Raw genomic sequence first — 27310 nt, 5'->3', positions numbered from 1 at the left:
GAACCGAGGGAAGTATTTGAAGAACTCCCAACACTTATGGATTTGAAATTGCCACTTCACCTCAAGAAATTGCCAGGCTTCCCATTTGCAATTCTCCAACAATTGCAATAGGGGAATAGACAATCAGCAACACTCGGTGTCGTTATCAAGTTGGGGCGATAAAGAACAAGCCATGTCATCAGATAAGTGTAAGGAAGCTCGATCTTGGTGGTGGGAATCTCACTTGACGGCTTGCTTCCCTCTTGCGTGAAGCTGGTGACTAAGTGTCGAAGCCCACTATGAATGTCGGCAACCATCATCGCAAGAAAGGAAAGTTTCTTCCTGAGGGCAAGCTTAACGGCCAGAAAGAGGACCTCAATTGGTAGTGCGTCAGAGAATTGGTGCAGTACGACGCATTTCTTCAACCAAATAGCGAGATAGCCTGTCAGAAGAGTCATTGGCTGAATTTGCTTTTGGACATAACATAAAAACGTCTGAAACTTGGTGCCCCTGGGAAATTTTCCCTCAGTTGTGCGATGGTGTAAGATTGCGTGCCTATCTTCTCAATCAGCTTATTGATCTCCAATGGGGTTAGAGGCACCAACTCAAAGATATCCTTGCCAGAATGGTCTTCTAAGTGCTTGAACAAGTAGTCCGCAAACTACTTTAGGCTAAGCTGGAGAGACTTCTTCTTAGCCTTGATATCTACACCTACCAGAGCAGTCAGATAGTGACACGTAAGCTCCTACAACATGTCATGTCTGGTGTGGTTGGCCATCTTCAGCTAGCTCAACTGTCGGCTGGTGGGGAAATACTTTTGATATGGGATATCACCCATCGGCAGCATCGAGACCTTCATTATTTCATGTAGAGCCAACCCCAACACTCCATTCCTGGTTAAGAAGGTGTTGATGTCTAGGTTGTAGAGCTCCAATAGCGCTAAGAAGTGATGCACGCTGATGGGCAAGTCGTACAGGCTAGCACGAATGTGTATATACAACCCACTTTTAGTCAACTCTACACCCCACCAGCTGAGCATGTAACTCGTCATCCGGGTCCACCACTTGTTTGTCGATGGGTGAACCCAGCCATAACACCTGAAACCTTTGAAAGATAGCTCCCTTCCTAGCCTTGCAAGGTGATTTCTTACAGTGTTGGCCCTGATCGTCAGCTCATTTTGTGGAACTTCATCTTGTCCTAATACACTGGGATGAAGTCCACGAACATAACTTTTATCACTAGAGCCTAGAGTCTTGTGCTAATTGATAAAGCCACAATGAACCTGCTCCTGATCCTTTGTTAAACGCTACGACATCTCTCACGTCATGGCCTGCCTCCTCAGATGTGCCAAAGCATATTGACGAGAAATTAGGCGAAGAAATCTAAGATTCCCTTCATAATCATTTAGAAACATTTCTACATCAAGCGTCAGAATCTCAGGGTCCTCAACAGAGTCGCCGATTAAATAACTGGGCTTCCTCAAGGGCTTAGTGGAGCTGGGATCTTTGGTGAGTGGGGCATCTAGAATCAATCATCACAATATGCGACGATCCCCCTCAAGAACAAGCCTAGGATCTCCTCAGGTCCGTTCACATCAAACTGAGGAGTTACATCAATGAGTGGTGTCTCATCAGAAGAGGCAAAAGCCTCACCGCTTCGCCCACTCACTACATGGGTAAATACACCTCCGAAGGGAATTCAACTATGACGAACAGAGGGTATTTATTTAACGTGATTAAACGAATATTTGTAAGGCAAAACAAGGAGCCGATCTTGCAAATCTACGAGATTAAGTCATTATCTTGCGGCATGCGAGATGATTTCAATTATTTCGTACACGAGAGACAACGTACATTGTCATGTAAACAATGCGATAATATACACCACCCTACGGATAGAAAGACAACATAAAATCATCTCTTTTGCCTTGAGAGGTGGTTTGACCAAGAAAACACATCTTTTAAGTGTCGATCCCTATGAAGGAGGATACCGGCTCTTTCCGAATGCCACGCAAAGGAGTACAAACGAGGATATACGTTCAAAATTCAAACTTTTAAATTGATAAAAGTTAGAAAATCTTACTCCAAATGACAAAGCCGCAAGAACCTTTCTCTCTGCAGACTGAGAAGCCGATCGAACCCTCGGAATGCGCGATCTCTTTGTCGACATGATCAAGGATGAGTTTAGACTAAATTCCTAGAAAAGAAAGCAAGTGTTTTTTGTTTAAAATATCGGATAAAGCCTCAAAGACACTCAAAACCAAAGCCCTAATTTTGATTTTGATTAGTAATTAGGGGAAATCAAGCATCCGACGAAGAGAAGTGGAAAGTGAAGAGAAATATTCAAAACCAAGGCTTGGGTTTCGGTCCTCATCCAAAGCCGAAACTAAAGCTTTGGTTCTCATCCAAAGCCAAACTAAGGTTTTTGTTCTCCCCCAAAACCAAACTAAGGTTTTGGTTCTCCCCCAAAACCAAAAATTATGCATCAATTGTTGTTCAAAACTCAAGAAGTTAACCAGAATCAGAGCTATGGGAGCGAGACTTACCAAGAACTCAAAGGTAGATGAGGCCAGTAAAAGAAGAACTCCAAAACTAGAAGAAAGTGTCGAAACCCTAGGTTCTTTGAAGAAGAATTTGACAAAATCAAGGAGATGGAAAGGGATTCGGTTGGGGGAAACTCTTTTAAAGAGTTTAAGAGAAATTTCCGAACTTGAAAACACAAGAGAAGGCGGTTGAAAAGTGTTCAAAATGTTGGATTTAAGGACTCCCTAGGAGCCGACCCCAACACATTTCCGAGACATCCAGATGTGTCTCGCACGGTGAGACAACTTCAGCCGTCTTGCACACGTGCGAGGCACATGAGTCTGTCTCACGCAGGGGCTAGGTTCGATGATTATTTCAAGGGCATTTTTACCATGGTTTCGACATTTTTCGGGTTCATATTCACACTCTGATGAGTATACGAGTATAAACTGCTTCTTCTTGAACCTCTGATGGGTATATGAGGTTAAACTGCTCCCTGAAAACTCCAAGGATTATATGAGTATAATCTGATCCTCCCTGCTCCAACGTCTTAAGATCTTAAACTGTGTAGACTCCTGTTACGTATGAGTATAAACTATGTTTACACCTCAGTGGAAGTCAACACCCAACAAACGATTCAACAATTTTGTCAAAATTGGGCTTAGAATAATCTTATGCCAAAATTACCTCTGGGAGTTCAATCACAAATCGGATACAAACTCCTGACAAAGATGACCAGGTTAACATTAACTCAACGACGTGAGCTAATCCCAACATCAACATATCAAATTTAGTTCCATATTTTGATGATGGTCAAACAATAAACGCAGCACCAGAAGTATTTCAGAATACTCAACAAAATACTGACTAAACTGAAAGCTGAAGAAGTTAAAGAATTGAAGCCTTTTACAGGTCCTTTACACACAGTCTCCTTGACAAAATGCTTAAGGGATTGAAAGTAGGGCCTATCTTATCCAAAGTATTTCAGAGTCCTAGATAAAATACTGAGGAAGCTAAAAACTTTGGAGGGGGTATCTGTAGGTATCAAAAATTACCTATAGGTTCCCGAACATAGCTCAAGACGAAGAGAAAATGAAGAACGTTATCATCTGAGTCAGAGAAGATCATCCGAGGCCTAAAAGAAGCAAAGGAATACACAAAATGATGAAACGACGGGACCCGAAGATGTCTCACAACCAGTGAGACATCGTACATGTCACACCCCGCTTCCCAAAATACCAGGGAATCGGGACGGGAACAAGCCCGCGATGTATTAGACTGAGGAGAGATAAGTGCAAGACCCCTTCTTCTCAATCTAATATGCTAAGCGTCTAACAATATAAAGCGAAGGCAAAGGTCCCCGATCACAGTAGCGAGAATATAATAAACAATTTAGAACAGAAAATATACATATCACAACTGAACATCATCTCGGACATAATATTCGAGTCAACATGCCCTGATACAAAATAATCTGAAAGAAATACTAGAAAGTATAATATACATCGGTTAGACTGAAATGGAAAGTGTTACAAAAGTGAACAAGGAACATCGAATAACTAAATGAAATAACTAAGCTTCGACTTCTGGATCATCTGGCTCTGGCATATCTCTAAGCTGGACATGTCCGTCCTCTAAATTTGACGTACACTAGAGAAAATAGGTGTACGTCAGCGTGCATGGCACACGGCAAGATCCCACAAAACAAATAGAGCAAACGAAAACCCAAGCGAAAAACGATATAATAACAGGGATGACAAAGAAACATGTAACGGGAAATCTAATAAAATCAATCAAGTAACCAAATCATGCAGCTAGCGATCAGGATAACCATCAAGTAACAGGGTCATACAACTAGATAAAATTAATACTTAAAAATCTACAACTCGAGATGTGGTACATCGAACGAAATAATTCAAACAAGGAAACCCTCATGTATATACCATATGTCTCAAATTATAAATGATTAAATATTAATCCCGATCTATGTATGAAGAGAAATACAACTGACCTACATCTCACAAGAATCCGTAATCACCTTAAGTAACAAGGTCAGGTAACTAGCCATTTTATAACAGGTCACTGGTCTACATCTCACATAGAGTTAACGCTCATATCATCGGATAACCGACTGTTCATAATTCTCCCACGTGCATCCAATACCAATACACAAATCGGTCAAAGGACTACACACAAACCGATTTTGGCCTAGTCCGAACTCAAGCAAATCTCGGGTGATGAAATGAATTCCCACTGACCAAAATGAATACACAAATCCACTTTAGCCCTACAAACTAACCCCAGTGAATACACAAATTCACTGGTGCAAGCCTGAAGGATATATCAACAACCATATCCCAACTCTTCTTGTTTTGCTAAGTCAACATACATGATCTACAGTTGATCTCTAGTCCTCCTCCTAATTTAGTCAACGCACACACACATGTCACTAGGTCTTGTTCATGACGCGCAAAGCCACTAAGTCATGAACTACTAATGGTTCGCAATCACAAAAGGAAATAATAAATACAACCAATCATGTGCAACGATGTCATGACATATCACATAATTAAAAATAAGAATCATAAATCATGAGATTTTCAAAAATAATCTTTAAAATAATAAATTTATTTACTTCAAAATAATTTTCCTTTTTCCAAAACAAATTATTTATTTCTTGTTATAATTATCCAAAAATTTCCATTTTCCAAAAATAACTCATTTTAAATAATTCTAAAAACATTCTTTAAATATTCTTTTTATTATTCCCTCTTCCAAAATGCTTTCTTTTCTAATTATAATTAATCTAAAATAATTCCTTTTTTCAAAATAAATTCCTTTAATTTATTTATAATTATTCTAAAAAGATTCTTTTCTAAGATAATTCCTTTTAAATTATTATAATTATCTAAATGATCCGTTCTCAAAATAAATTCCTTTAAAATTAATATAATTATCTAGAAATGATTCTGCTACCAAAGTAAATTCTTTTAATTTATCATAATTAATCTAAAAATGCTATTTATCATATTATCATGATTTATCTAATATTATTTATCAAACAATCCCATGCAGATAATTATATCATAAACTAATCTATGTAACCAATTACTAACATATATAAATATTGAAATGACAAGTCAATGAGCAAGAGGGATCTTGCCTCGGGGTATTGTTGATCGATACGTTGTTGTTGTGTGAGGATATGGCATGCGGACGAGGCAACAGTGTCACTGTGGTTGAGGAGCGCTGTTGACCATGCCGACGGCTCTACAGAGAGATCGAAGAGAGTGACGACAATGGTTCAAGCTCGAGCAGCGACGAGGCTGATTGGAGCTGAGGCACGGCGAGATGAACGGATGGCGGGGCTGCTACGGGGAGAGGGAGGAGCTGCTAGAGGTGGTTCAGGGCGGTGACTACTCAGACAATGGCCGGGGAGAGTTGACGGATAGCGTCGAGCAGCGACGAGGCTGATTGGAGCTGAGGCACGGCGAGATGAACGGATGGCGGGGCTGCTACGGGGAGAGGGAGGAGCTGCTAGAGGTGGTTCAGGGCGGTGACTACTCAGACAATGGCCGGGGAGAGTTCTCAGTCTAGCGCAACGTCGGAATGGCTGGAGCGTTGGTAGAGGAGGAATGAATTGGAGGGACGAGGGCTTAAGCAATGGTCGCGGGGTAGAACGTCTCTAGGCGAATGTGAGTGGCAGATGTGGGATGACGTGGAGTAGTGAGGGCAGCGGTGGCTCGGGAGGGAGTGGCAAGAGAGGGGTCTGGGCAACATTGAAAGCTTAGGATGGCGAGCTGAGTCCTCGACGGCGACAGAGGGTTGAAAAGAGGAGTGCGGCTGCTGATCTCGTCGGTGCTCGGTGATGGGGGAGGCGGAGTGTGGACATCGGAGGCGTTGAGGGGTATCTCGGAGACAAGCTCAAGGTGACGGCGCGGAAGGCTGAGGCGACGCAGGGTGTCTTCCGATGAGGAAAGAGAAGAATGGAGGACAAGGAGGAGAGCGTTGACGGCCGGGGAGGAACAGACGGAGAATGAGGAGGGAGAGAAGCAGAGGAAGCTCGTGTGGGTTTTTTTTGGCCTGAGAGAGAGAACAGATGATATGGCGAGGATCAGGCTCGTTGTGAGGTTATGAGGAAGAAGAGAGAGAACGAAAATGGTTTGGCTTTTGCAATAGAATCGGCCCAAGTATCAAAGTTGTAAAGCTTTATATAAAAAGCGCTGAAGCAAAGCTTCTTTACCTAGATTTTGAGAGAAACGAACCACACAAAGGAACCACCACACGGGACTTTACTGCAAGGAAGTTTGAGTCTCTCGCTCCTGCACATTGCTACTTGCCGAAAACAGAGCCTTGGGACCTTTCCTTTTGGATCCGAAACACAGCCAATATGAGAAGCTCAGGGTCGTTTTGATTGGTGAACAGAGCAAAAGAGAACGTGTAAAACACGAAGAGAGAGAGAATGAACAGAGGAGAGCAGGAACTTTTTGAGTTCTTCTGCAAGAGTAGGGGGTTCTGGGCAACATTGAAAGCTTAGGATGGCGGAGCTGAGTCGTCGACGGCGACGAGGGGTTGAAAGAGGAGTGCGGCTGCTGGATCTCGTCGGTGCTCGTTGTGATGGGGGAGGTGCGGAGTGTTGGACATGGAGGGTTGAGGGGATCTCGGAGACAAGCTCAAGGGGGCGCGGAGGCTAGGCGACGCACGGGTGTCTCCGATGAGGAAGAGAGAATGGAGGACAAGGAGGAGAGGTTGGCGGGGGGGGAAAGAGAGAGAATGAGGGAGGGAGAGAACAGAGGAAGCTCGGTGTGGGTTTTTTTTGGCTGAGAGAGAGAACGAGATGATGGTGGGATAGGCTCGTTGTGGGTTATGAAGGAAGAAGAGAGAGAACGAAAAGGTAGTTGGCTTTATGCAATAGATCGGCCCAAGTATCAAAGTTGTAAAGCTTTTATAAAAACCTGAAAGCAAAGCTTCTTTACCTGATTTTGGAGAAACGAACACACAAAGGACCACCACCGGGACGTTACTGCAAGGAAGTTTTATGTCTCTGCTCCATGCACTATTGCTATTGCGAAAACAGGCCTGGCGACCTTTCCTTTTGGATCGCGAATACAACAGACCAATATGAGAAGCTCAGGGTCTGTTTTGATTGGTGAACACGCTGCAGCAAAAGAGAACGTGTAAACAGAGAGAGAGAGAGAAGAGGAGAACAGAGAGCTTTTCTTTCGGTGGAGAAATTTTCCACTTTCTTATTTTCGTTCTACTTCTTTACATAGATTTTGTTTACATATATATAAAGACATAGGGATAAGATTACAACTCTAATCTTTATCCAATACCTAGGAAACCTATCCTAACTAGTATTCTTCTACAATTAGAACTCTATCTAACAATCCTACCAGATTAACAACTCACATTCTCCCCCTTAATCTGGACGAGATTCCAAGTCCCTTACTCCTAGCAGTTCTCGCATCTCGATGAACTTCACCCTTGCTAGTGCCTTCGTGAGAATATCTGCTCGTTGCTCGCTCGTGCTCACGAACTCCACTTTAATCTGTCCTCGCTCAACACACTCACGAATGAAGTGAAAACGTGTGTCGATATGCTTGCTTCTTCCATGGAAAACTGGATTTTTCATCAAGGCAATTGCGGACTTGTTATCGACAAAAAGTGTAACCGACTTGGGCTCACTCCCAATTAATTCGCTAATCAAACTCCTCAACCACAAGCCTTGGCACGCTGCTGCAGTTGTCGCCATAAATTCTGCCTCGCAGGATGATAATGCCACCGTCTTCTGCTTCTGTGATGTCCAAGTGACCAAACTGTCACCTAGATAAAATGCCATGCCGCCTGTGCTGCGCCTATCATCAACATCTCCCGCAAGGTCACTGTCAGTGAATCCCACCAACTCTTCATTGCCTCGACCTCGTTTGTACACCAATCCGTAGGACATAGTACCCTTCACGTACCTCAAAATATGCTTGACAACCTGTCTATGCAAAACTGTAGGGTGCTCCATGTACCTACTCACAATCCCCACGGCATATGTGATATCGGGTCGGGTGTGAGTTAGATACCTCAAAGATCCGATAATGCGTCTATACTCCGTCACGTCCACCGGTGTTCCTTCAGAATCCTTTCCAAGCTTTAGCTTTGTTTCCATAGGATATTGCGTCGAGTTGCAATCCATCATGCCGAACTGACCCAAAACCTTCTTCGCATAGGCCGCCTGCCTTAGTGCAATACAATCATCTCGCTGATCCACCTCGATGCCAAGATAATAAGAAAGTAAACCAAGGTCACTCATCTCGAACTCCTTCATCATTTGTTGCTTGAAAAACTTTATCTCATCCGCCCTCGAGCCCGTAACAATCAAGTCGTCTACGTACACGCCAACAATGAGTGTATCCCCTCTGTTACTCCTTGTGTATACCGCCTGCTCCTGAGTGCATCTTGCAAATCCGATGCCCTTCATGCACTTGTCGAGGCGCGTGTTCCATGCCCGAGGTGCTTGGCGTAGACCGTAGAGTGCCTTTGAAAGCTTGTAGACCTTGTGCTCTTGATTCTTCACAACGAACCCTTCAGGTTGAACCACATAAACTTCCTCCTGGAGATCACCATTTAGGAATGCCGACTTCACATCCAGATGGTGCACCTCCCACCCATTCTGTGCTGATATGGCGAGGATTATTCTGATGGTATCAAGCCTCGCCACAGGTGCAAACACCTCATCGAAGTCCACGCCTTGCTGCTGGACATACCCTTTTGCTACAAGTCTTGCTTTGTGCTTGAGAATGTTGCCTTCATTGTCTTTCTTCAGTTTGTATACCCATTTGAGACCAATGGGTTTGGAACCCCGCGGTAACTCCGTGAGTTTCCAAGTCTTGTTCTTCTCGATGGCCTCCATCTCCTTCTCCATCGCTGTCCTCCATTCTTGATCTGATGCAACCTCGAGATAGTTCGCAGGTTCTTCAGAGATCAGGAACAATTCCTCTGCAGGAAGGTCGATCACCTCCGTCTCCGCATAGATGTCCGCAAGAGATCGATAGCGTACAGGAGTCATAACTGCAGCTTCAGGGGGTCCGAACGCGTCCAAAACAGTGGGGTTCGCTGCCTCCGCTGCAGTTTCTGGACCAGCGAGCAAACTACCCCTGGTTCAGTTTCTGGACCTGCAGGAATTTTTGGACTGGTTCGGCCTGCTGCACCTACGGGTGTATGCGGACTGGTTCGGGCAGCAGGTGGCTGCCTCGCTTGGTGTGCCGGCTGTCCAGTCTCATCTCCGGTCAGCTCCGCGGCATCATGAGCTCCTGCAGGAGCTGTTCGACCAGCAGCAGCGCGACCAGCAGCAGCGCCCAGCTGCAGCGCGCTGGTTCGGCCAGCCAGAGGTTCCCCGCTTCGGGCCGCATTCTGTCTAGTTTGGAGGGCTAGAACTCCGCCGGCTGTTGTGGTCTCCCCTTCCGCTGTGAACTCCGTCCAGTTAGGTGATTTTTCGACTCCATTGGCGCTCCATTCCCATTCTTTTCCTTCCTCAAAAGCGACATCCCTACTGACCTGAATTCTGCCGTGATGAGGATCGTAAAGGCGATGCACTTTGCTTCCTTCCTCTACTCCAATGTACACCATTGGCGTGCTCTGGTCGTCGAGTTTCTTGTGCGAAGGACCTGCAATCTTCACATGCGCCATACATCCAAAAACTCTCAAGTGCTCTAGGTGGGGTTTCTTACCAAACCAAGCTTCGTAGGGAGTGTGATCGTACAACGCCTTGGTTGGTAGTCGGTTGAGGATGTACACCGCGTGCCTAACCGCTTCGCCCCACATGGTTCCAGGCATATGCATGCTCTTAAGTAGGCTCCTCGCCATGTCCATCACCGTGCGGTTACGCCTCTCCACTACACCGTTTTGTTGCGGGGTGTACGATGCAGTGAGATGACGCTTGATGCCGTAGTCTTCACAAAACTTGGTGAACTCCTTTGACAAGAACTCGCCACCACGATCCGTCCTCAATGTCTTCACCTTGTGGTCACATGCGTTTTCAACCACTGTTTTGAACTTCTTGAAGGTTTCACAAGCTTGACTCTTGGCCTTCAACATGTATACCCACATCCATCGGCTGAAATCATCAACGATAAGAAGGAAGTAGTTGTTCCCAGCAAGTGTAGATGGGGTGATAGGACCACATAGATCAGCATGTAGTAACTCCAGCGGCTTCTGAGCTCTGAAATTTGCTTGTGAAGGGAATGGCAGTCTTGCTTGCTTGGCGACGAGACATCCTTCGCATAATTGATTCGGGTGCAAGATCTTCGGCAACCCGAAAGCCATCCTCTTTTCAGTCATCATCTTGAGGGAGAAGAAATTTACATGCCCAAGGCGAGCATGCCATAGCCAAGCTGGATCGTTAATATTCGCCATCAAACACGCCGGCTTGCAAGTCTTTAACTCTATCCTGTACAATCGGTTAGTTGAACGTGTCACCCTCATCAAGAGAGCACCGTTCCTATCAAACACCCTCAGGAACTCGTCAGCAATAACAACCTTACTCCCATCTTCAGTCATCTGACCAAGGCTAATAATGTTAGATTTCAAACTTGGAATATAATATACCTCAGGTAGTAGCCTTTGATCGCCGTTGTTGCACTGAAAGAGGATAGAGCCTTTCCCCTTGATCTCTACCGCGGATCCATCACCAAACTTGACGGTTCCCTTGATGTTCTCGTCGAGCTCCTTGAACTTGTCTCGGTGGCCGGTCATGTGATTGCTAGCTCCGTTGTCGAGGTACCAAACGTCGTTGGCAACTTGTGCCTCCCCCGCTGTAAGTAAATCCGGCACCACCTTCTCCTCATTAAGCAAAATAGCACTTGACGATTCTTCTAACATAGCCATCATCAAGGTTGGCTCCTCGTCATATGCACGGGTGAGATGAGCCTCCTGTTCGTGGTTGCGGCGTTGCTTGTGACACTCCGACTGAAAGTGCCCGTATACTCCGCAATTGAAGCATTTAATTTTGGACTTGTCTCGACCACCGCTTGTGCTACTCTCCCCCTCCTGGCGAGCTGCACTCCCATGGCCGAAACCACCTCCTGGACGTCCTCCTCTGCCGCCGAAGCCGCCTCGGCCTGCCTGGCCGCCGTGCTCCCCTCCGCGGCCTGCATGGGCAGCGTGGTGCTGCTGCCGGTACTGCTGTCCGCCTCGGCCTCTTTGGCCACGGCCACGCCCACGACCGGCCCCGCGACCTCGTCCTCGACCGCTGCCATCATTGGTTGTAGGTGTTGAGAGGAAGCCTCCGCCGTTCTTCTTGCTCCTTGCTTGCCACTCCGCATGCGTCAACAATAGGTGATCATCGACGTTGTTTCGAAAAACACGTGCCCTCTCCTCGTGGGCTTTGAGACGCCCGATCGCCTCCTCGAGTGTCATGTCGTCGATGTCCCCGAACTGTTCAATCGTGGAGACGATGGTAAGGAATCTCTCCGGTACCGCCCGAAGTAGCTTTCTGACGACGTAGTTCTCCTCCATCTCGCCGCCTAAAGCCCGGATCTTGTTGACGACTCCTGTCAACTTCGTCGAAAAATCGTCGACGTTGTCATTCTCCTTCATCCGGAGAAGTTCGAACTCGGACTTCAAGGTCTGCACCTTCGCGTTCCTCACACGATCCGCTCCTAGGTGCATAGTTTTCAACGTCTCCCATGCCTCTTTTGCCGTTTGCTTCTCTGCGATCACCATCAAAGTCTCTTCAGGAATCCCCTGGTAGATGGCCGCCAACGCCATCTGATCCTTCCTGTGTTCCACGGACGCGCCTGCCGCGGGCTCAATGGCATCCCACACGTCTTGAGCCTTCATGTAGACTTTCATCTTGATCGCCCACGAAGCATAGTTGTCCCTCGATAACGTCGGGTATTGAAGAGTGAGCGAACCCACCTTGGTTGTCATCTTCTCCGAACTCGTCATCTCTTCAGATCTTGGTTGGTACTTAGGAATACACCGCTCTGATACCACTTGTTGGCTTTTGCAATAGGATCAGCCCAAGTATCAAAGTTGTAAGCTTTTATAAAAACCTGAAAGCAAAGCTTCTTTACCTGATTTTGGAGAAACCGAACACCAAAGAACCACACACGGGACTTTACTGCAGGAAGTTTTGTGTCTCTGCTCCTGCACTTGCTATTGGCCGAAAACAGAGCCTGGGACCTTTCCTTTTGGGACCGAACAACAGCCAATTGAGAGCTCAGGGTCTGTTTTGTTGGTGAACACAAAAGAGAACCTGTAAACAGAGAGAAGAGAGAACGAACAGAGGAGAGGCAGGAACTTTTCTGGAGTTTTCTTTTTATTTCACGTTCTAACAAAACTCATCAATTGTTTACATATATATAGGATTAAGATTACAACTCTAATCTTATCCAATAACTAGAAAACTCCTTACTAACTAGTATTCTATTCTAACTAGAATTCTATCTACTAACTAAGATTCAAACTACCAATCCGGACTGATTAACAACTCACAAGAGAGAGGTGAGGGTTGAAGTCTGGTAGAATGAAAAGAGAGGAGGGTGTCGGCGGATGGGGGCGGGGTTAGAGAAGTGAGGCGCGCGAGAAACGAGGTAGGAGAATGCGTGAACTGGGGATGATTTAGGGAGTAGGGTAGGGGAGAGAGAGAAAATGAGAGAGAGATGTTCCATAGGTGGGAGAGAAAACACAAGGAAAATACCCCTTTTAAAATAATATAAATAATAATAATAACAATAATGACTAACCAAATATTAGTTTAAAAGTCTTTACCGTAACAACTAAATCTATAATTAGTAATACTATTAAAATAAGTATAAAAATCATATTTTTAAATCATAAAATCCTAGAAAATTAGGGAAAATACAAATACTCTTTTGAAAATTAATATTTAATATTAAATACTAGAAAATTTTATTTAAAGCAGTATCAAAAATCACGGTCCTTACAGTACACTATCTCTACTTCCGAGACAATATAGATTGTCTCGGATTCCGAGATAGTGTAGATTGTCTCGGAAATTGTGAGACAACGCGACGTCTTTTTTGATGGTTTTCTTGAGTTTCGTGTAGACCACATGGCTCCATAACTGCTTGGGAACATCCATAAACACAGAGAGGCCATTACAAACTAAAAATACGCTCAAAACCTCTGAGAATCATAGCATTTAGCAGAATTGATGTCAGTTACAAAACTTCCTGGAATAATCCCTTCATCCGAGATAGTAAACACTGTCTCAGAAAAAAGAGTTGTCAGGTGAGGTTTGTTAACCTTCTTATTTTGATGATGATTTATAAATAATTTACATCTAATATTGTTTGTCTAGTGTTTGTGTTTTATACTTATTCTAGGCAAACAATATGTTGGTGGATGGATGGAATAGCGCTTCAACGACAATATCAAATGGAGGTTGGCGGAATTATGGAGTGAAGCTTATGCAATTCAAGTTCAAGATCCAAGTTCAGCTTCATCCGCATAGTGTACCAAGTCAAGCTTATTGAAGATTAAGATTGCTTGGGTATATTAGTTTAGATTTATATTATGTGTGTTCAATATTTTAAGCTCGATATCATATACACACACATTTTAGTTTTGGTTTCTATGTATATATAGTTTTATATATACATACAAGTTTTTAGTTTCTATGCATATATATATAGTTATATATATATACATAAATGTTTTTGGGTTTCCATGTTTATAAATATGAGATTACATATTTGTGTTTTAGAAAATATTGCATAGAATATGCATATTTGTGAAAATATTATGTTTCTAGTTTATAGACTTCATAACAACTTTTTATATCTTTTATTAAGTCTATAAGAATGTTTGAAAATGATTCAAGGTTGTGTTTATGTTAAAACATCAAATTTCATGTATATCAATTTTTCATGTTTTGGACATACTTACAAAATACATGATTTTTCATAATTGGGAAATGCAATTTGAAAAATTTCTTTGTTTACATATTTATCATAATATATACAAATATTTTCCCAAGTTTTACTATTTTTGGATTTGTTTTGTTATTTTCAATTGAATTTACAAAACCGTATTTTCTGCAGTTTTTTAGAAACTGTTTATCTGTGTTAAAATATTTATTTCTCTCAACTGGGAATTTATTTTTCAGATATTCTTTCTCTAACATGTCCATATACATATATAGAATATTCTCTCAAAATTTCATGATTTTTAGAGTTTTTTTACTATTTTTAATTGATTTTACAATGTCAGATACGTAAAATTTCAGAACTGTCAAAAACTGGAAACTGCCTGTGCATGTTTGCTACAGTGCGGTCGACCGCAAAGGTCGACTGTGCTACAGTGTGGTCGACCATGGCGGTCGACCAGATAGCAGTTTTTGAGTTTTGAGTTTTTTTTCTCACGGTCGACCGCGACGGTCGACCGCGACGGTCGACCGCCAATGTTACCGTTGCACAGTAACGGTAACTTGCTGATTTTTATCTTTTAGTGGTTTTTTTGGGTTTTTTGGATTATTTTCTTCTACCCTATATATATCCCATTATATTTATCATTTTATAGACAATGACAAAGTTTTAAACAAGTTTAAGAGGGTTTTATAGTTTGTTTTAAGTTTGGGGTTTGTGTTTACAAAGGAGGAAGCTTATGTTGTCAATTGAGGGATTCATCATTAATCTTCTTCATCCTCTCCTTTGTGTTTATAGAAAAGTTTTTCTAAACTCTTATCTATCTTTACATTTGCTTATTTATTTGATTATCATTCATTAAAGCTAGTTTTTATATTGAGTTTAATTTTGATTTATTTCTCTTTGCTTACACACACACAACTTATTGTATTTACATTCATAGTATATTTGGGTTGTGGGATTGTATCATTGAGAGTGAGCTTACATTGTGTTCTCATCTATTATAAAGAATAAATCATTTATTATATTATGAGATTGTAAGATTTTCGGTGAGCTAGAAAACCGAGTGTGTTGTTGTAAAGTTTTTGGTGAGCTAGAAAACCGAGTGAGAGTGTGAGGTATGAACGTTGATCGGTGAGCGCTGAAAACCGATATTGTGAGGTATAAACGTTATTCGGGTGAGCATAGAAAACCCGGTTGTGATAGTGGATTTCTCTCCGGGAGTGGGGAGCGGAGACGTAGGACGGAAGGTCCGAACTCCATAATCATTTGAGTGTGTTTGAGTTTGTCTTCGGCGCATTTGCTTATGTATTTATCTTATATCGCCAATTGCCTTTACTCTTGTATATTTTGCCCTATCACTATATCCTTGCATATATTTCATAGTATATCTCATTGCTAGGATGTATTCATTTGTTCATATTGCTTATCCTAGCTTACGTATCTTGTTGTATTTCATACTTGCTAGGATAACTTGTTTATTAATTTTAATTGGCATTTAATTGGATTAGATTAGCATAAGACCCTAATCACCCCCCCTCTAGGGTCTAACAATTGGTATCAGAGCTTGGTGCTCTTTGATTTAAGGTCTAATCGCCTTGAGTTAAAGATCCAAGTTATCTTTTTGTGCTAATCCAATTTTTAATTTTTATATCTTGCTTGCTTTTTATATTATGGATATGCATTGTTTAGAATATGCCATTAATATTGCTCCTAGATTAGATAATTTTTCCTATTCTCAATGGTGTGTTAGATTTAAACTTTTTGTTCAATCTAAACACTTTGATTTATGAGAAATTATAGATGATGCTTACATTGTGCTCACTTTGGAGAAATCCAAGTGGAATAAAAATGATCATCGAATGTTTACAATGAACAATATTTTGTTAGAATATTTGCTAAATGTTTTTAATTCATCTATGTCTAACAAGTTTGTTCATTTTGATAGTGCTTATACCTTATGAAAGTTTATTGAAGCACATCAAGGGAACTTGGAGGCGATCTAACAAGCTTTAGCGGATCCGGCTTCAAGTTCATATGGAGCATCATGCACACGACCACTAGGCGATAGCCCTAGTGAGGTTTGTGAGTTTGAAACCACTAATGATTTATCTAGTGATGAACTTGCTTGTGCTAATGAAAAATTATTGCATGCCTATAACTTATTGCATAAAAATTTTATTGATTTAAAAAGCAAGCACGAGGATTTGAAATCCGATCATGAGTTGTTAGCATCTAAGTTTGAAACTATTTCTAATGAAAATGTGATCCTTAAAGAAAACAATGAAAAATTAAAATTGGATCAAGTTTCTTTAACTTCAAATATTGCTAGTTTAACTCATGAAAGAGATAATACCATGTTAGAAGTAGAGAACATACAAAATAATACTGCTTCCTTTATAAATGACTATTTATGTTCTACTTCTAATAAAAATGCATATGTGCCTAAAAATAAACATTTGAATCTTATGAATAATCGCATTTTATCTTTAGATTCAACTTTAAAAACATGCATTAATAATCATAAGAGGCTTATGGATATGTGTGCCAAGTCTAAGTCATCATCCACTCATTATGCACACATATATAGCAAAGTTTACAAATACTCTAATTGCGGCCGAAAAAATCATTTAGCTAAATTTTGCTTTGATGCACACAAACATAAGAATTCTAATGCTCCTTGTGCATCTCATGTAGCTTCTTCATCTTGTACACTTACACATTCACATGCTCATTCTCACAAAGTTCATCATAAGCATGCTAGTGTGTTCAAGTATGATCTTTGTGGTCGTTTTGGTCACTTGGCAAAATATTGTTTTGATTTGAAAAAGAAATTTTATTTGCCAAATGTTTCTAGTAGACCATATATTTTTAAATGTGATGTTTGTGGTAGATTTGGCCATTAGGTGAAGTTTTGTTATGATTTGAAAAAATATTCAAACTTGCCAAATTTCTCAAGTAAACCACATTTGTTTAATAATGTTTCTCATTTGCAATATAATTTAAAAAAAAATTATTTATTTGCAAATGATTCTCATGCACGAGCTAATGGTCCATAAAAACAAATGGATCTCTTTCATGGCACAAATTGTAATCGGAATGGTCATTTGCAAGATTATTGTTTTGACCGTGCTAGTGTACCATATGCGCCCAAGAGGGTTCATAACCCTAGGGCTTTGAACTTAAATGATAGGGGTCATGTCCCTAAACTTTTTGGTACCAAAAATTCTTGGGTACCAAAACAAATTTGATTTTTAAACCAAGAATTTTAGTGTTTTTCTTTTTCTTTTTCTTGGTTTTAAAAATTATGCTTTGAAATCTTTGAATATGAAAATAATTTTTCTTTGATTAATTATTTTTTTTCATGACTATTAGTTTTGATTTTAAATGAGAGGTTTGTAGTTATATACCCTCCGGGTTTATTGGGTGATTATTTCCAAATCTTGTTTACTGGATGCTTAAATGTTTATATGGGTTATTACTAGATCAAGAGCTAGATATGGTCGCCTCTCATGATTTTTTTTGAATCAATGATGATTTGGTCTTACGTTTTTGGATTTAAACTTTGATTTATAATTTCTTTTGGTTGGTTTGTTTTCATTTGAAAACTTTTTGCATGATTCTCATGTTTCTCTTCTCTTGATTTCATAAATCTATTTTTATACATAATTTTTATGATGAGACAATATTCTTCATATTGATATATTTATATGTGTTCTCATTATCTTTTTATATGTGAGTAGTGTTTAACATCTATGCTTGCTCACATATATTTTTGCCTTAGCATTCATTTCATGTATCCTATGAGGCATTTTGATAGGGGAGCAATCCCTATATATATATTTTTTGTGTTATACTCACCCATGCATATTGATAGGGGGACCTTTCTCTCTCTTTATTCTTTTGTCCCCTTTTTGATGTTGTCAAAGGGGGAGAAATATTGTGAGTATATTCCTTCTTGTTTATATGCATGATATATTATACTTTGTATATTCATTTCCTTTCATGCATATATTCTTTTTGTAAATTGTTTGTCATCATCAAAAAGGAGGAGATTGTTGACCTTCTTATTTTGATGATGATTTACAAACAATTTATATCTAATATTATTTGTCTAGTGTTTGTGTTTTATATTTATTCTAGGCAAACAATATGTTGGAGGATGGATGGAATAGTGCTTCAACGACAATATCAAATGGAGGTTGGCGGAATTATGGAGTGAAGCTTATGCAATTCAAGTTCAAGATCCAAGTTCAGCTTTATCCGCATAGTGTACCAAGTCAAGCTTATTGAAGATCAAGATTGCTTGGGTATATTAGTTTAGATTTATATTATGTGTGTTCAATATTTTAAGGTTATATATATATACATAAATGTTTTTGGGTTTCCATGTTTATAAATATGAGATTACATATTTGTGTTTTAGAAAATATTGCATAGAATATGCATATTTGTGAAAATATTATGTTTCTAGTTTATAGACTTCATAACAACTTTTTATATCTTTTATTAAGTCTATAAGAACGTTTGAAAATGTTTCAAAGTTGTGTTTATGTCAAAACATCAAATTTTATGTATATCAACTTTTCATGTTATGGACATACTTACAAAATACATGAGTTCTCACAATTGGGAAATGCAATTTAAAATATTTCTTTGTTTACATATTTATCATCATATATACAAATATTTTCCCAAGTTTTACTATTTTTGGAGTTGTTTTGTTATTTTCAATTGAATATACAAAACCGTATTTTCTGCAGTTTTTTAGAAACTATTTATCTATGTTCAAATATTTATTTCTCTCAACTGGGAAGTTATTTTTTATAAATCCTTTCTCTAACATTTTTATATACATGTCTATAACCTTCTCTCAAAATTTCATGATTTTTGGAGTTTATTTACTATTTTTAATTGATTTTACAAAGTCAGATACGCAAAATTCCAGAATTATCAAAAACTGGAAACTGCTTGTGCATGTTTGCTACAGTGCGGTCGATCGCCACGGCCGACCGTGCTACAGTGTGGTCGACCATGGCGGTCGACCTTACATAGTCTAGAGTATAGTTTTTGTGTTTTTCTTCTTACGGTCGACCACGACAGTCGACCGCTAATGTTACTGTTGCACAGTAATGGTAACTTACTGATTTTTATCTTTTAGTGGTTTTTTAGGGTTTTGGGGATTGTTTTCTTCTACCCTATATATACCCAATTGTATTTATTATTTCATAGACAATGAAAAAGTTTTAAACAAGTTTAAGAGGGTTTTATAGTTTGTTTTAAGTTTGGGGTTTGTGTTTACAAAGGAGGTTTGTTTTAAGTTTGGGGTTTGTGTTTACAAAGGAGGAAGCTTATGTTGTCAATTGAGGGATTCATCATCAATCTTCTTCATCCTCTCCTTGTTGTCAATTGAGGGATTCATCATCAATCTTCTTCATCCTCTCCTTTGTGTTTATAGAGAAGTTTTCTAACCTCTTATTTAGCTTTACATTTGCTTAGTTATTTGATTATCATTCATTAAAGATAATTTTTATATTGAGTTTAGTTTTGATTTATTTCTCTTTGCTTACACACACACAACCATTGAGCTTATTGTATTTACATTCATAGTATATTTGGGTTGTGGGATTGTATCATTGAGAGTGAGCTTACATTGTGTTCTCATCTATTATAGAGAACAAATCATTTGTTATATTGTGAGATTGTAGGGTTTTCGGTGAGCTAGAAAACCGAGTGAGAGTGTGAGGTATGAACGTTGATCGGTGAGCATTGAAAACCAATATTGTGAGGTATAAACGTTATTCGGGTGAGCGTAAAAAACCCGGTTGTGATAGTGGATTTCTCCCCGGGAGTGGGGAGCGGAGACGTAGGACGAAAGGTCCGAACTCCGTGATCATTTGAGTGTGTTTGAGTTTGTCTTTGGCGCATTTGCTTATGTATTTATCTTATATCTCCAATTGCCTTTACTCTTGTATATTTTGCCCTATCACATTTGTAGTTTGATTATATCACCCTTGTGTTAGTTTATATATACTTGCATATATTTTTATCATATAGGATATATCTTATTGTTCGTATTACATATTCTTGCTCATATCATATTGTATATCTATCTTGCAAGAATAATATTTGAATTAGTTTTAATTGGCATAAAATCGGATTAGATTAGCATAAGACCCTAATCATCCCCCCTCTAGGGTCAGTTTTAATTGGCATAAAATCGGATTAGATTAGCATAAGACCCTAATCATCCCCCCTCTAGGGTCCAACAAGGTTTGTTTCACGTTCTTATCTTTATAAACAGCTTCTAAAGGCTATAAGTATCTCCCCTATCCAAGACTTGAGCTTTTGGCGAATTCTGAGAGCAAGAGAGAGAGTACGATCTATTTTTGACATCTCAAAGGCCTTCGGTGTTTCCCTTGATTTCAAATATTGATTTGATTTCGGGAATAGTATTTATCTTACTTGGTTTGGATATCTACTTCTGTTCTTATTTCTAAAATAAAACAATGACTTAAAGCCTTCTCCCACGATGAACCCGGATCGTTGAATCGGTGGTCCACGGATCAAAGCGTCTCCGGCACAGGCAAAGATCTAATGCAAGCAGCGACTAATAAATAATTTGTGTGTGTGTTTTTAGGGAATACCCCATTTTTTCTTTGTAAAGAGTAGTTTTATAAAAAGCTCACTCTTTTGTTTCCGTTGTAAATGATAAATGATTGTAATGGAAGCTGCAATAAAAATCATTCCCGACGCAAACAGTGAACTTGTTGGGTATTCATCAATTCATCAACCATCATCTTGAATAAATCATTTGACTCTTCAATTGCCACCATGATATGACTCAATTTTACTATAAGATATCACAATATCTTTTCTATAATTGTTAAATCTAAAAGCACTCTAGTTGCATAATTCTTGATGCTATTAGCAGATTCTATCTGCAAAAGTCCAAATTGGCATATTAAAGTTTGAAGTCTAACTTTTCCTCTTTTTTACCTCCATGATATGATTTCTCCAAAATATTCCATGCTTGTTTTTCCGTAGTTGCATCGTCTATCTTCTCAAAGACTGAATCATTCACTCATTGATAGATGTAGAATAATGCATTCCTATGCTTCTTCTTGTTCTCATAGTGGGTTTCATTCTTAGCTTCGTTCGCACACTCATAAGATCTGTAACTCCTTTCTCTATGACACCAAGTATATCTTGATATTCGAACACTAAGTTCATCTACACGCTCTATCGGTTATTATTTTTCCCATCGAATATGGGAATAGAAGGCGACGTAGTACTGTTCAGATTGTTCATCTGATACCACTGATAAAGCAAATACAAATTAATCATGAAATAAGGAACATACGGGGAGAAAAAGAAATGGAGAAGCCAATAAACAACGAAATTTGTTCTCTGTGATGGCTTGCTTCTATAGTACACGGATGAAGCCTTATATATCCTTTACAAATTAGTATTTCTATATAATATGAACTCTAATAAAGGATGAGAAAAAGTCTATTTTTAGCTAATTTGGTCCAACTACTAAAGATAAACAAACTCCTAAAACAAGATACACTCTTAAAGATAAAATAATTCATAAAGATAACTAAATCAAAATCAAAGTAGGATTTGGATTAACTTTAACGAGATAGACCCCACTAACTTTACTTTTAGGTAATATTTGCTGAAATTTGATCCAGCCTTAAATTGGTAAAAAAAAAAAATTCGCCGGCCAGAAGGTTTATCAACAAGAATTAAACTATGTAGATAATAAGTTCTAAAAGTGCGATACTACAACGTAAGGGTGCATTCTGTTAGGGATTTTATGGAGATTAATTTGTGAAATTAAACACTAAATGAATAATGGTACCAATAAAAATACCACAAGCAAGTAAACACCAAGATTTAATATGGTTCGACAAATCATTCCTACGTTCACGGGACAATCCAGAGAAAAATATTTCACTATGAATTAAGAGTATAATCCCTCCAAGTTACACCTAAACTTGAGGATTAAATCACAAGAGAAAGATACAATATTACCTCTTGGGCACCAAAACCCTAAATCTCATCTCACCAAAAATCTCCAACACCTACAGAGAAACCAACACCGTACCCTCAACGACGTCATCGCTCTGAAAACAGTGGCTTTTGAAACACTGTAATTAGATAATCAAACTATTCGAAATCTAAACTTCTCACTCTCTCCCCCTCTTTTTCTCTCTCGGGTTACTTTTCACGGTTTACTATAGCACTAAAAAAATTATAGGTTTCTCATGAATAGAATTTCTTTATAAAGGAATATTTTTTCAGGTCCTCCAAACCTATTCCTATGATAACTAGATCCTCCAAATCATCTTCTAGATAGAATTTTAATTCATGTGAACCTCATGTTAGCCTTATCTTGGAATAGACCCATAACAATCTGCCCTTCTAGCCCAACGAGGAGGTATGCCAATCTGTAACTCCTCAACGGGAGTTCATGCCTACCAATCACCGACACAACTCAGTCTTCTCTCTAAAAATAATCTTCGTTAAAAAATCTGCTAGATTTTTATCTGTGTGAATCTTCTATAGCTTTAGCCCTCTTTCTCAACAGCTTCTCTAAGACAATTATATCTCACATCAATGTGTTTCATCTTGGAGTGGAATGTAAAATTCTTGCTCAAATCAAGAGCACTTTGACTATCAATGAAGATTTGATAATTGTCCTACTGTAAGCCTAACTTCTGCAGAAATCTTCTCAACCAAATCATCTTCTTCCCAGTTCCTACAGCTGCAATATATTCCACCTCTGTTGTAGATAAAGCAATACACTTCAATAACTTGGATTGCCAAGATACTACTCCCCCTGCAAAAGTGAACAACCAACCTCAGGTGGACTTTCTGTGATCGAGATCACCTACCATATCCGCATCTGCAAAACTATATAGTATTGTCTTTGAACCTCCACAACTTAAACACAATCTGGAACTGCCTTTCAATTATTTTAAAATTCACTTTACACATTCCCAATGAATTTTTCTTGGATTAGAAAGAAACCTGCTCACAACGCCAACTGCATGAGCTATATCTGGCCGAGTGAAAACCATAACATTCATCAAACTCCCTACAACTGAAGCGTAAGGAATATTTTCTATCTCACTCTTTTTCTCATCTGTAGTCGGGCAAAATTTTTTGCTATGCTTCAAATGACCTGCAAGAGGAGCACTGACTGACTTGCATCTTTTTTGTTGAATCTATCAAGTAGCCGTTCAATATATTTCTCCTGTGATAACCACAACTTCCTAGCTTTCCTGTCACGAGCAATATCCATACCAAGAATCCGTTGTGCGGAGCCTAAATCCTTTACGTCAAAAGATTTAAATAACTCTTTCCTTAGTCCACTAATTATCTGACTATTCTGACCAACAATCAACATATCATCCACATAAAGCAAAAGGATAATAAAGCTAGAATCTAAAATTCTCCTGAAATATACACACGAATCTGTAACTATCATTTGGTAGCCATGACTCAACATGAAAGAATCAAATTTCTTGTACCTCTGCCTGTGTGCCTGCTTCAAACCATAGAGGCTCTTCTTCATCCTGTAAACCATGTGTTCTTTTCCCTTCACTTTAAAACCCTCCGGCTGCTCCATATAGATCTCCTCCTCCAAATCACCATGAAGGAATGCAGTCTTCACATCAAGTTGCTCAATCTTGAGGTCTAAACTACCTGCTAACCCCAAGATAATTCTAATGGACGTCATCTTCACAACCGGTAAAAAAATCTCATCAAAATCAATGCCTTTTTTCTGACCAAAGTCTTTCACCACTAATCTGGCTTTTTAATTATGAATCTCTTTGTAACCATCCTTCTTTAACTTGAACACCTACTTGTTCTTCAAAGTTTTTCTATCCTTCAGCAAATTCATCAAGTCATAAGTATCGTTCTTCTCAACATACTTCATCTCTTCCTTCATAGCCTGAAACTATCTGTCCTTATCTTTATGAGTATGTGCCTCCTGAAAGCTTTCTAACTCCCCCTCTTTTGTCAGTAAAGAATACTCCGAAAGAGGATATCTCTTGGATGGTTGATGCTCTCTAGCTGATCTCCTAAGTTGTAACTCTTTAAACTCATGTTGCTGGTGATGCTCCCACTGATGAGGAGCCTCCTGCTTGTGATCGTAATCACCGGTTTCCTACTCTGGTATCTGACCATCATCATCAATATCATCATCATGCACCTATTATATATTTGTAGGATGCAACTGTACTGGACACAAAATGATTGTTATATCTCGAATTTCACTAGCAACACTCTTTGACTGCTCTGCTCATCTGAGATCTGTAATAGTCTAATCCTCCTGAAAAATCACATCTGCTTGTCTGATAATTCATCTCTTTTATGGATCCCGTAGTTTGTAGCCGAATCATCTTCTCCATAACTAAGGAAGATGTAAGGAACCGCTTTATCATCAAGCTTCTGTTTCTTCTCCTTCGGAATGTGTGCAAACGCCTTACAACCAAACACATTCAGATGAGAATAGGAGATATCTTTTTCGGACCAAACTCTCTTTGGAATATCAAAACCCAAAGGAACTGAAGGAGACCTATTGATTATATAGCATGCAGTGTAAACAGCTTCAGCCCAGAAGCTCTTAGGTAACTTCGCCATCTTCAACATGCATCTTTCTCCACAATGGTCCTATTGTACCTCTCTATAACTTTATTATGCTACAGTGTGTCAGGATCTATCCTCTAATGTCTAATACCATGCTTGGAGCAATAATCTCTAAACTAAATGGAAGTGTACTCTCCTCCATTATCGATGCACAAACACTTCAAATTCTTTCTGTCTGCCTATCCACCATGGCATGAAACTGTTGGAAGACTAAAAATACCTGGTCCTTTATCCTCAATAAGAAGACCCACATCCTTCGCAATGCATCATCAATAAATATAAAAAAATACTTATTGCCACCTAAGGACTCTACCTCAATAGGACCACAAACATCAGAATAAATCAAATCTAGGATATTAACTTTTGTTTTAGAAGGCTTACTAAAAAAACTCTATGTTGTTTAACAAACAAACAATAATCACATGGGGTGAGTGATGAATCTTTGACAAAGGGAATGAGAGACTTCTTTCCCAATATCTACAACCCCTTCTCGCTCATGTGCCCGAGCCTCATATGCCACAAACTGAGAGTGTCACCGTCTTGAGCCACGCTCAAAGAATCATATGAAGCCTTTGCTTGATTCTTATATAAATTATAATATATACTTCCTCTAGCCACCATAAGAGAGCCTTTAGTAATTTTATATTTTTCTCCACCAAATTAAATTTCATATCCCATTCGGTCAAAAGTGAGACCGAAAATCAAGTTGAACCGTAAATTGAGAACATGCCGCATATTTTTGAAGATCAATATGCATCTGGTATCTGTCTGCAAGTGTATATCACCAAGTCTCACAATCTTCGAGTAGCTGGTATTGCCCATCTCTATATTACCAAAGTCACTTGCTTTATACGACTTGTAACATGCATACAGTTCTACAAATGAGAATAACATCAGTCTCAGATAAAGTAGCTAGAGTGTCAATATCAGCTTTCTTCTTCTCATCTTTCTTTTCATTTTTGTTCCTAGCTTGCTCTTTCTTCAATGCCCAACGATTCTTCTTGATATGATCTAGCTTCCAACAATAAAAATAACCACTCCCTTTAGACTTTAATCTGCCCTTTGATGTGCCACAATCTCTGGACTGGTCCATGTACCTGCTCCTACCCCTATACTCTGTGACAGGTTCCTATGAGTTATCTGTGCTGGTAGACTTCCTCCGAGTCTCCTCATTGAATAAACTACTATTAACCATACTCATCGATAACACACCATCTAGAGCTGCGTTGCTTACTATCACAACTAGTGTCTCCCAACTGTCTGGCAAAGAACCCAATAGCAATAAAACCTGTAGCTCATCATCAATAGTCATCTTCATGGTAGCTAACTGATTAATCAAACTCTTGAACTCATTCAAGTGCCCAGCTATGTTGCTTCCTTCTTGGAATTTTAAGTTCACCAACCGCCACATAATAAACATCTTGTTTCCCACGGTCTTTTGCTCATAGAGATCCTTAAGCTTCTTCTAAAGAGACTTAGCATTAGTCTTACCCGATACATGATGAAACACACTAATCTTGATCCACATCCGAATATAACAGATTTCCTTCCCATGTTATTGTTAGACCCTAGAGGGGGGTGGTTAGGGTCTTATGCTATTCTAATCTGATTTTATACCAATTAAAACTAATTAATAAGTTATCCTAGCAAGTATGAAATACAACAAGATATATGAGCTAGGATAAGCAATATGAACAACAAGAAATATCCTAGCAATGAGATATAAGCAATATATGTGCAAGGATATATAAACTAACACAAGGGTAAGAAATATGAACTAGATAGTGGATGATATAAATAATGAGCTATGGACAATGGCGACAAAAAATATTAAGTGCGCCAAAGCAAACTCAAACACACGATATGATCACGGAGTTCGGACCTTCCGTCCTACGTCTCTGCTCTTCACTCCCGGGGAGAAATCCACTATCACAACTGGGTTTTCTACGCTCACCCGAATAACGTTTACACCTAACAGTGTCAGTTTTTAACGCTCATCGATCAATGTATACAATCACTCATAATGTCGGTTTTCAACGTTCACCGATCAACGTTCACTCCTCACATTCGGTTTTTTAGTTCACCAAAAACTTCACAACAACACACTAGGTTTTCTAGCTCACCGAAAACCTAACAACACTCACAATATAACAAATATAAACTTGTTCTCTACAATAGATGAGAACTCAATTAAGCACAACTCAATGTTATAATCTCTCACAACCCTAATATACTATGTATGCAAATACAATAAGCTCAAGT

General features: G+C 39.4%; 1 protein-coding gene across 1 annotated transcript; it reads right to left on the bottom strand.

The window, feature by feature from the left end:
- LOC109841966 lies at positions 12437-24023 on the bottom strand. The gene is made up of 4 exons (XM_020410892.1): positions 23577-24023; positions 21679-21703; positions 21383-21454; positions 12437-12750 (listed from the first exon to the last, which is right to left on the bottom strand). The coding sequence occupies exons 1-4, from the start codon at positions 24021-24023 to the stop codon at positions 12437-12439; spliced, it is 858 nt and encodes a 285-aa protein (XP_020266481.1).

The sequence above is a fragment of the Asparagus officinalis genome, chromosome 5 (assembly GCF_001876935.1).
Source record: "Asparagus officinalis chromosome 5, Aspof.V1, whole genome shotgun sequence".
Classification (NCBI taxonomy): Eukaryota; Viridiplantae; Streptophyta; class Magnoliopsida; order Asparagales; family Asparagaceae; genus Asparagus; species Asparagus officinalis.
This window is presented reverse-complemented; position numbering and strand designations above follow the sequence as displayed.

Excerpts from the sequence above, each read along its gene's own strand:
- LOC109841966 (XM_020410892.1), bottom strand. The coding sequence starts at position 24,023 with ATGGAGCAGCCGGAGGGTTTTAAAGTGAAGGGAAAAGAACACATGGTT. Across the intron at positions 21,704-23,576 it reads AGTCAGTGCTCCTCTTGCAG|TGGTATCAGATGAACAATCT; the intron begins GTCATTTGAAGC and ends TTGCTTTATCAG. Across the intron at positions 12,751-21,382 it reads GGAGAAATCATATCATGGAG|GTTCTCTTTTGTGTTCACCA; the intron begins GTAAAAAAGAGG and ends CTCTGTTTACAG.